An 11,428-nucleotide genomic window follows, 5' to 3' on the forward strand; every position below is an offset into this window, starting at 1 on the left:
CACGCACACACAAAAGCAAGCCACCAACACCGATTTCCTTCCTATTACCTTGGAGAGGCTAAACATTACTAGCAAAATATAAAACCAAAAGTTTGGTTGTGGTTTTTGGTTTTGTTTTTGTACTAGGGACTGAATTCAGGAGTGCTTCATCACTGTCCTACATCCCCAGTCTTTTTTTTTTTTTTTGCAGGGGTTGGGTACCAGGGATTGATCTCAGGGGCACTCGACCACTGAGCCACATCCCCAGCCCTATTTTGTATTTTATTTAGAGACAGGGTCTTACTGAGTTGCTCAAGGCCTAGCTTTTGCTGAAGCTGGCTTTGAACTCTGGATCTTCCTGCCTCAGCCTCCTGAGCTGGGATTACAGGCATGTGTCACCGCATCCAGCTCTATTTTTTTTACTTTGAGACAGTTTCACTAAATTACTGAGACAGGTCTCAAATTTGTGATCCTCCTGCCTCAGCCACACCAGTAGCAGCATGTGCCACCACACTGGGGTCCACGGGTCAATTTTAAACATAAAAATTCATAAAAAGGAATAAACAGAGATAGCATGCACAAATACAAACAAAGGATCCATTAGAAACCAGAAAGAGGCACCTGAGTTTGCCAGGAGTCAAGTGACTAGCTTAATTTGCTACAACCTTTAACTAATTGTCTCAATGCAATGAGATCAGCACACAGTGACACTTCCTAACAAAAAAATTTTATCCCACCTATATGAATATAGTTTATTTCTTTCACCTTTACAGCTGGTCTAGCACGACAAGATACTTATTATAGATCCAACACAAGCAACTGTTACATGCTATTAGAAGACACAAGGCTGTCACTAACACATATCACAGCCCAGGCATAGAGACTGGCTCAGTGCATGGTATCTCCTAAGGCACCTCTTATCAGAATGAACTAAGGCAGAGAGAGAGAACATTCAGTAGATAACTGGAATCAGCCAACTGCTTTTCAGTAACACTTCTAGGTACAATAAACTGAAGATATCATACCATAACTCTTGAAAAGTTCAGGCTGTTTGAGAGGCAGTTCAATTATTTCTCTAATTGCTTTCAGCTGACTGCTTAAACCTCCTATCATGTCGTACGTTACTTTAAATGGGTTATCTTGCTCCTTTGAATTTGTACAACTCTTTGTAAGATTGATTCTTGTTGTGGAAGAAATAAAATAAAAAGTGTCAGTATTGCACTTCCCTCCAGTGCTGGATGATTTTAGCAGTCTCTCTTCATTGATAACCTGCTTATTTCCTTCTCTGGAAGACTCAAAACTACATTTAAGAGCTGTGCTTTCCTCTAGCTCAAGTCCACTGCCATCCCCAAAGTTCTGTGTAATATCCAGGGAAATGTCATTGGCTTTATTTATAAATCTGTCATCAACAGGTTTATAAGGAGTACTTCTCGATGCTGGGCTCTGGGGTTCGTCCAGATGTAACTGACTTAGCTGGAAGGACATATCCAGGTTACTGTTTTCCATGCTGGATTGTTCAAAGGTCATTCCCTGTGCACTAGTGTCAGAGTCACTCTGAGGCCTTCCCAATACCATGCCATCTGCCCCTTTCACTTGCAAAACTTGTAACTTGCAAAGTCGTCCATAGAAGGTACAATACAGAAAGTTGCCTGGTAAAACAATCTTGCCATCTGGAAAACAATTCAACAAATAAACCACGTTAACAAAATTTTTCACCCATTCAATGCTTTAATAGCAACTTATTGGCTATTAACAAAACTATCTGACCAAAAAGACTCAATCAAAACTGGAGTATCAATAAAGTCACTTTTGTCATGAAAAAGAAAAGACCTAGGGGCTGGGGTTGTAGCTCAGTGGTAAAGTGCTTGCCTAGCATGAGTGAGGTACCGAGTTTAATTCTCAGCTTCACATATAAATAAATAGAAATAAAGGTTTATCTGCAAATGTAAAAAATATATTTTTTTTTAAAAGTTACACATTTAAAAAAGAGAGAGAGAGAGGACCTAGTCAGTTGTGGTGGTACACAGCTGTAATCCCAGCTACTGTGAAAGCTGAGGCAGAAAGATCACAAGAATGAGATCAGCCTGGGCAACTTAATGTTGACCCTGCTGCCAAAAAAAAAAAAAAAAAAAAAAAAAAACCTGGAGAGGTAAGATCAGTGGTAGAACACCTGCCAACCCTGTATGAGATTCTGGGTTCAATTCCTAGCACTGAAAAAAAATAAAAAGGAAAGAAAAAAAAAAAAGCTGAGAGCCTAATATTCCCCTATGACATACTGACAGCACCAGCTGGAAACAGAAAAGATGACTCTTTCAAACTCTCTACACACCAGGATCTGAGATCCCATCAACAGCCAGAAGTCCACGTGCCTTGAGAAGCAGTTTAATTATTTCTCTAATTGCTTTCAGCTGGGGTTAAAGCCTTGGTCCTACCCCTGACCCTGTCCACAAACAAGCCATTTGATTTTTCCAGTGCTGAATCCGTTTACTGAGAAAAGTTAGACATCCCCTGCTTCAAAAGGATGTTACTTCATTAAGGGAATATTCTCTAAGCTATTTGGAAGGAAACTACTATATCTGTAAGACCTCAAAAACCACTATTTGCTGCAGCATTGCACTTAAAATTTAAGAAAACAATTTAAAACATTAGTCTCACCCAGTTTTCTCAGAATACAAGAAGTCAGTTCCTCTTCATTAATTTCCCTATCTTTGTCACTATAAAGAGGGGAGAGGGACAAAAATTAGCATTAGGTATACCAGAAACTAAACTGGAATAAAATGATATTTACACAGTTGTATTATAAACCTCATCAAAATAATTTATTTGCAACCTGAAAAATGAATGATTCATACAATTTTGGAATAACTTAAAATTTTCAGACACTTCCTACAGCAGAAAAATATTTGCAATTTGGTACCTTAGTGAAAAACCACTGTTCTTCAAAATATAACATTCTATCCATTAGGGCATCATGAGAACATTTTAGTCAGTCCCATCAAGCACTTTTTTATTAGAATAAATGTCAGAGAACACTGCACACAGTGTAAATGCTTTGTAAAACATTAATTTATTACATACACATATATGCACATACATACAAACATATCTACATACACACACACACACACATATATATATAAATTCATGTGTGCATAACTTCTTGGAGGGTGTATGATAATCCATAATAACATCTGTGTGTGCGTGCGCACTCACACCAGAAAGATGAAAAATACCAGCCTCAACTACCTACTCCTTTCTTGCACTTGCCTACCTTGGAAAAAGGCTTTTATTCACAGCCAATTTCATCCCTATTTATAAATTACCTGTTCAAGAAAATTAAATCCTGTAAGTACATTACCTGAAGAGAGAAAAGTGAGTAATGACTACAATGAAAATTTATTCTGGAGAAAGGACATGCCTGAGGAAAAAATGAGACCTCCTTCTTTCTATTGATAAAGGTGTCCTACAGGTGTCTTCCTACTTGTTCAAATGCAAGAAGTAGGCACACCCGAATAGTGCTGCACTTGCAAAGAAGCCTTCTCTTGGAGAGTTTTCAAAACATTAGCATTTTCTTCCTCCATTCATAAGCACTACAAGAGACCAACAGCTGTCCAGCTCTGCTGGACAATCTTCCCCTCCTCTTTTGTAACGTAAGGAAAACCAGAATGAGTTTTTTTTTTTTTTTTTTTTTAAGGATTTAAGATGGCAATCTATGTAAATATGCACATCCTTGCAAATACTTACCCCCAGGAACAGTGCACGAGGAGACTTCAACAGAACATAACTACTACAAAAATAATGAGAACTGACGACATAATTACACACAAAAGAGAACACGGGGAAGTGTTCTTGAATTAAATAGTGTGTAAACTAATAAGAAAATTATATCCTTAAATGCTTAAGTTTATTTGTTTATAAAACTTTGAACCAAGTTATTTTATTTATTAAATTCTGAATAGAATGTCTTCACAAAATATATATTTGTGTGTGTGTGTGTGTATAAAAACAGTAAAAGTACCTAAATAACCAGTTTTGCTTTTATAATAGATTGGGTGCAGATAAAATTATTTCCACCAGAAGGAGCTCCAACATTACTAATGTAATTTTTCAGTTGCAACTAAAAATATAAGTAGATTCAAATTACTGATTTTCCTAGCTGAAAACTAACTTTCTTGTCTATACACTGAAGCCTCATTTGAAATGTAAGATTTTTTAAAATAAAATTTTATAGACCAACATTCCATTTAAAATATGTAGTCCTCTATAATAGGCTCACATTATTCACCTAAGACTGCTGCCCTCAAGAGGTGAGACTAGGTAGTAGATCACAATCAAGGCTAATTCCAGTCAACTGATCACTTCTGCATGAAGCACCTTTTTAAGACATGATCTGATGATTAATCTGCTTTAAGCTGAGCAACAACAACTATCCTACGAAGTATCAGGCAAGTTAATTCCCCTCATGGAGCCCATTTCCTAATCTATTAAAATGGGATAAATAAGGAGACTTTTCAAGGTGTTAAGCGAGAGAAGTGTGAGCATGTATGTTTGCAATATACACGAAGCATCTAGTATAAAGCTGGTGCTCAACATATACTGTTTTTTCTCTCTGATTTTTTAATGTTCACTAAACTTATTATAGGCTTTGAGAATGTTTTATTTTTAAAGGAAAAAAATGTGCCAAAACGAAAGCTCAGAAGTTAATAGAAGCCTGTAATCCTAGCAGCTAGGGAGACTGAGGCTAGACAATAACAAATTCAAAATCAGCCTCAGCATTTAGCAAGGCCCTAAGCAACTTATCAACACCCTGTGTTAAAATTAAAAAATAAACCAGGGTGGGGATGTAGCTCAGTGGTTAAGTGGCCAAGGTTCAATTCCCAGTACGAAAAAATTTTTTTTAAAAAATTTTAAACTCAAGCTGATGACTACAAAATATTTTGTGATTCATGTAAACACATTCCCAAAATTATTACTAAGGTGATAATTACTAAGGTCAAAAGGTGCTTTTAAAAAATGAATTCAAATCAAATCTGTACATACAAACTAAGTCAAAATCCTATTAGATGCAGAATATTCAAAAGGATAGATAATATACTTTAAAGTTAGGTTGAATCGAATAATTAGCCTTTGGTGAATGACCATTTAAAACTCAATAGTAATAACCCTCTGTTTACTAAAATGAATACAATGAGTTCAAATATATGATCAGGTCTTTTTCTCAAGCAGTCTTCAAACTTAATTTTCACAGTAAGCCACTCCTTTCTTTACAACCATAAGAAAAATCAGAAGCCCTGACTCTGCTCCAAGCCAACATGAAAACCACTGCTAAAAATTCAGCAATAATACTTCCTTTGGGGCTGGGGATGTGGCTGAAGCTCATCTGGCGTGCGTGAGGCCCGGGTTCGATCCTCGGCACCACATACAAAACAATGATGTTGTATCCGCCAATAACTAAAAATTAAATATTAAAAAAAAATTCTCTCTCTCTCCATCACTCTCTCTTTAAAAAAAAATAATAATACTTCCTTTGATCTAAAATGTCAGGGTATGTTCTAATCATGGAACATGAGCCCTTAGTCCCTAAATTACATAGTACTCATTTAACTTGTGCTGTCTCACACATTGGGCCAATAGCCAGTCCCTACATGTGGCCACTGTAGTACTTAAAATGTGGCTAATCCAATAAGGACCTAGGAATTAGCCCAGAAACCCTACATCTAACAGAAGAAAAAGCCCAAATCACATTGGATTAGGCCCCGACTTCCTTAACAAGACTCCTAAAGCACCAAGAAATAAAATCAAGAATCAATAAATGGAATGAACTCAAATTAAAAAGCTTTTTCTCAGCAAAAGAAACAATCAATGAGGTGAAGAGAGCGCTTACATTCTGGAAGCACATCAGATAGAGTACTAATCTCCAGGATATATAAAGAACTCAAAAAACTTAACACAAAAAAAAAAACCCAAACAACCCGATCGATAAATGGGCTAAGGAGCTGAACAGATACTTCTCAGAAGAAGATATACAATCAATCAACAAATCTATGAAAAAAGGTTCAACATCTCTAATAATTAGAGAAATGCAAATCAAAACTACTCTAAGATTTCATCTCACTCCAGTCAGAATGGCAGTTATCAAGAACACAAACAACAATAAGCGTTGGTGAGGATGTGGGAGAAAGGTACATTCAATTCATTACTGGTGGAACTGCAATTGGTGCAACCACTCTGGAAAGCAGTATGGAGATTCCTCAGAAAACTTGGAATGGGACCACTTGTGCTGTCTCACTCATTGGGCCAACAGCCACCCAGCTATCCCACTCCTTGGTCTATACCCAAAGGATTTAAAAATAGTATATTACAGTGGCACAGCCACTTTAATGTTTATAACAGCTCAATTCACAATAGCTAAACTATGAAACCAACCTAGATGCCCTTCAACCAACCTAGATAGATGGATAAAGAAACTATGGTACATATATACCATGGAATATTACACAGCTTAAAAGAAAATAAAATTATGGCATTTGCAGGTAAATGGATGGAATTGGACAATATCCTGCTAAGTGAATAAGCCAATCCCAAAAAAACAGGGGCTGAATGTTCTCTCTGATAAGTGGATGCTAATCAATAATGGGGGGTGGGGGGCATGGGTTGAGTGGAGAAACTCTGGATGGGGCAAAGGGGAGAGGAAGGAGAGGGTAAGGGGATAAGGGGGTAGGAAAAATGGTGGAATAAGGCGGACATCATTACCCTAGGAACGAGATTGCACAAATGGTGTGACTCTACTTCACACATAACCAAAGAAGTGAAAAATTCTGCTCCACTTGTGTATAATGAATTGAAGGGCTTTCTACTGTCACATAAAACTGAATAGAACTAATAAAAAAAAAATGTGGCTAACCCAAATTGGGATAAGCTATAAGTTTATCCTACAGCACACTGAAATTTGAAGTCTTATTTTGATAAAAAGGACATAAAACATCTTATTAGTAGTTATTATAATTATTACACATTAAAATTCTACATATAATGGTTAAACAAAATATAGTGTTATGATTCATTTCACCTCTTTCTCTTTACTCTTTGTGGCTACTAGAAAATGCAAAATTAGTTATGTGGCTTACATTTGTGACTCTCATATTTCTACTGAGCAGCACCAACCATACAGTCATGAAAGGGAGGAAAAGAAATCAAACCTCAGTGCCAAGTCCATTTCCTGAGCCTGCAGCACAGCGCCCACAAGAGGCTGCACCCGGATGGCATCGCCAGCCCTCACACCCACATTCTTCTGTGCTACTTCACTCAGGCCAACCTTGCCTCCAGGAAATCCTGCCACTGGCCAGGCTGTATAGACCTGCCCAGAGAGAGAGGAAACAAGAAAATAAATTTTCTTGAAAATATTTTCCAAATTTATTTTATAAAATATTGTTGTTTTCTAGAATACAACTTATAAAGCAGAATGCTAAGCATAGCTAAGGACATCAATCTGCAAAACACAGTTCTTAAACCAGAGTCTTTACAATCTGGTACAAACTGCAATAGAATAAATTCCACTTACAAAAAATAAAATAATACTACATAGGATCACAAAAATGAAGTTATTCGGATAAATAATATTGTGTCTCTGTGAAAATCAGGAGTGAACTCTCATTGAAATGTTGGAAAATTCAAAAGGTAAATTTAGGAAATAAGAAAAAGACATTAACAGGTAATAAAAAGAAAATGAGGAAAATATTAAAAGCAAGAGAATTTTTTAAAGTAACCCAGGTTTGAACTTAAACTACACTGAGGAAGTATCCAGACACGGGATATAAGTTTTATCAGAACGTGGATCTCATCAATTTATATGTTTGAGGAGTGAAGATTCCTGGCTTGAGTTCATACATCTATAGTCCTCTCTTCCACAGGACACAGCAAAGGATTTGAAAGTACAACATGAGCCCAGAACAATGAAAAGAATGAGAAGGATGCCATCAGCAGACAAATGATTTTTAAATATTTCCAGAATATCCCCTGTAGATGAAACAAGTAAGCAAAGGAGCCACGGCAGAGGCAAGAGCTGGCAGGCAGGAGACAAAGCCTAGCTCCTGAAAATCCATGGTTCTGGGCTCAGAGTCTCAGGAGTAGTGAACAGCAGCAAGGAGAAACAAAGGTTTCTTTCTTAGCCCAAAATGACACTTCTACAGGGAAATATAACAGGTCGGGAGAAACAGAGGGTATGTCACTGCATCCCTGAGGAAAAGGACATGGCATTTTAGGGCCTACTATTCCCAAGATAGCTGTAGACATCAAAGAAAGGAGTAGTCTATATACATGTGAACATCTCTCAAATGTACTTTTAATTTTCTTCTGCCTATGTTGAAGTCAAAATCAGAAACACATCAAATATTTTAAGAAAATGAAAAGGACTCTTACCTCCTGCTTCCCCTCCAAACTGGTAAGCAATACTGGTCGACCTATACATATGTTTGCAGACTTCATAGTGCTGAGTCCAAGATGAACAAGGGAGTTCTGGAACGTTTTAGGAACTTTGCCATCCACTGTAAAGAAAAAGAAAATTAATTTTGTACTAGTTTTTAACTGAAGCTAAGGCATGCTTTCCTCTGGAGTACACAAGAATTCTATATCCACATAGCCACATGAATGTACTCACACACTCCAGAGAAAACACTGCCCCAACTCTTCTTGTAATCAATTTAAAACCAAGTCCTTCTAAGTATATGTCTACTGGCAATGTATGAGTGTTAACTAAAAAGTGTTAATTTTTAAAAAGATAATTTTTTTCTTAAGTATTTTGGTTTCTATTTATGAATGGCAAATATGCTGCATTCAAAATTCCCTCCAGTCAAAAGTTCTTTGAGACAATGTTAATTTCATTTAAAAAAATAAAAATATATTGGGCTGGGGATGTGGCTCAAGCGGTCGTGCGCTTGCCTGGCATGCGCAGGGCACTGGGTTTGATCCTCAGCACCACATAAAATAAAATAAAGATGTTGTATCCACCGAAAACTGAAAAATAAAATATTAAAAAAACTCTCTTAAAACAAACAAACAAACAAACATATATCACTGGTCCTGAGAGCACACACTTTCCTTTCAGTTAAGCATCTGGTTGCCCCAAGCCCAACACCACGAGGACCTTGGCAGTAGGTGGGAAGGCTCAATGGTCCCCACCTTTCAAACAAAGCTGTCTGAGGTGTTGGAGATGTATTTCCGTGGTAGAGAGCTTGCCTAGCATGCCTGAGCCCTGGGTTCAATCCCCAGCATCACAAAAATAAAAACAATCAAATAAAGCTGTTCTGAAAAAAAAAAATTAAACATAATTGAAATAGTCTCTATTTTTTGGAGATCAGATTCTAAGCTGAGTTAGCTTTGGCCTCAATAAAAACAGGTACATCTACCTGGCTCCTGAGCATTAGGTTTCGCCTCTATTTCCCACCCACGTGCCCCAGGATGGAAAAACCACAGGCTTCCTTTAACATCTCCATGTTAACATCTTCTCCCTATCCATGTAGATCATGTTCAAATTCCCATCCCTGGCCTCCTTTCCCAAAATCTTGCCATTGTACTCTCTGCTTACATCATTCAATTCTCACCTATCCACAAAACTCCCTTCACCAATCCTTACTACTTCAGTATTTTAAACATCCACTTTCCCCATTCACAATATTCCCCTTATTGAGCACCTTAAAAGTTGGTCAACTTTGTTCACTAAACCTTTGCAGCTTTTGGCATTCTTGAACAAGTCTCTTCCTTCAGTCAAATAATCTCAAACAACCATGCAGTCATTCAACAAATATGTACTACTGCCTACTACATAATTGACACTATAATTGGCATTTTTTTTTCTTTTGATGGTGCTGGGGAGAAACCCACGACCATGTGCAAGTAAGCAAATGGTCTACCACTCAGCCTCAGCCCCATAATAGGCACTCCTGGTTCACAAATTCTGCCCTCAGAGTTCATGATCTAGCAGGATGAAGAAGTTATATAACAATCATTAAATAACGATATCACACACAAAGGTTCATACAACAAAATGATAAAAAGTGCTAGCAGGTCCTATAACATGAGAGCTGACCTTATTTGAAAAAAACCAAAGAATGCTTCTCAAAGTAATGTTGAATTCAGATCTGTAGGAAAAGTAGAAAACAACTAAATGAAGAAAAAAAAATCATTCTCAGCAAAGAGTATAGCATATAGATGTCCTGAGACAGAAGAGTAAGGGACATCCTCCAGAGTACAGACAGAGTGGCAGAGCACGTGAGGAAGGTCAAACCATCCAGAGCAGTGGAGGTGTCAACATGTTGGTCATCACTCTGACAGTATGGGAGCCCCGTGAATGAAAAGCAGGGTCATGACAGAATCTTCATTTCAAAAGATAATTTTGTGGGGTGGGCGAGGGAGGACAGGGGTAGGTATAGCTCAGTGGTAGAGAGCTTGCCTAGTACATGTGAGGCACAGGTTCGATCCTCAGCACTGCATACAAATAAATAAAATAAAGGTATTGTGTCTATCTACAACTAAAGAAAATTTTTTTAAAGATTATTCTGGCTACAAAGTAGAAAAGAAGTAAGAAAAGGAGATTGACTAAAAGGCTGTGACATCAGTCCAGGTGAGAAATGGTAAAGTCTAAGTGGAAGTAGAAACGAAGAGGAAAACATCAAGGACTGCATGTATGCAGGAGATGTGAGAAGGGGGTCAGGGACCACTCGAAGCTTCCAGATTCTATAATGGTAAAAAGTGAATAGGGCTAAAGTTTGTTCTGCTGGAGGAAACAGGGGATGATGAGGTCAGTCCTGAGGTACCTTGAGAAATCCATGAAAAAAATTTTGGACAGTGCTATTCAAAATGTGGTCTATGAAATATATTTATTACTGGTTCAATTATGAGATACATGCATACACACCCAGAAAAAAAAAAAACGAGGATAAGCATTAAGAAGCTTTTATTGCAATTTAACACAACAATTTTACATCCAGTGGATCTAATAAAAACTTTTCCTTTATTTTTTAACTTATTTTCCTAGTTCATTTTTATTGTGTTCTACAAAAGTGCCAAAGTGTGACCTTTTGTACATTTTAAAACCTTCAGCACAGAGAGTTTAAGCAGCACAGTACAAAAGACAAGGGAATCAAGACTCTGGAACAACATGAGTTACAAAAACCAATTTGAAAACGTAGAGGTATGGATGGGGAATTGTTGGCCTTGGAAGATTTAGGACTAAGAATTAAGAGACTTCCACGTTTAATGGAAAAGGAGAAGCCTGCCGAGGAAACAAATACCCACAAGCGTGCAGAAAATAAGCGACTGAAGGAAGAGACTCGATCTACACCGCCAAAAGCTGCAAAGCTTTGGTGAAGAAAGTAATGTAAAATCATCCACTGGATGGAGATGATCAGTGACGACGGCAGGGCGGCTTCCACTCAAAGACAGGGTGGAAGTC

At 37.5% G+C, this 11,428-nt stretch overlaps 1 protein-coding gene across 6 annotated transcripts in view; it reads right to left on the bottom strand.

The window, feature by feature from the left end:
* Afg2a (AAA ATPase AFG2A) overlaps positions 1–11,428 on the bottom strand; it is a 253,129-nt gene that overhangs the window by 240,306 nt on the left and 1,395 nt on the right. For 5 of the 6 annotated variants that reach the window (XM_078022145.1, XM_078022146.1, XM_078022148.1 and 2 more), the window contains exons 2-5: positions 8,398–8,522; positions 7,179–7,336; positions 2,635–2,693; positions 1,005–1,649 (exon numbers count right to left, since the gene is read on the bottom strand). In XM_078022145.1, the coding sequence (XP_077878271.1) occupies positions 1,005–1,649; positions 2,635–2,693; positions 7,179–7,336; positions 8,398–8,522 (987 nt within the window). The remainder of the gene's footprint in view (positions 1–1,004; positions 1,650–2,634; positions 2,694–7,178; positions 7,337–8,397; positions 8,523–11,428) is intronic. The other variant, XM_078022150.1, reaches the window with a different exon arrangement.

This window comes from Ictidomys tridecemlineatus, chromosome 9 (assembly GCF_052094955.1).
Source record: "Ictidomys tridecemlineatus isolate mIctTri1 chromosome 9, mIctTri1.hap1, whole genome shotgun sequence".
In the NCBI taxonomy this organism is placed as follows: Eukaryota; Metazoa; Chordata; class Mammalia; order Rodentia; family Sciuridae; genus Ictidomys; species Ictidomys tridecemlineatus.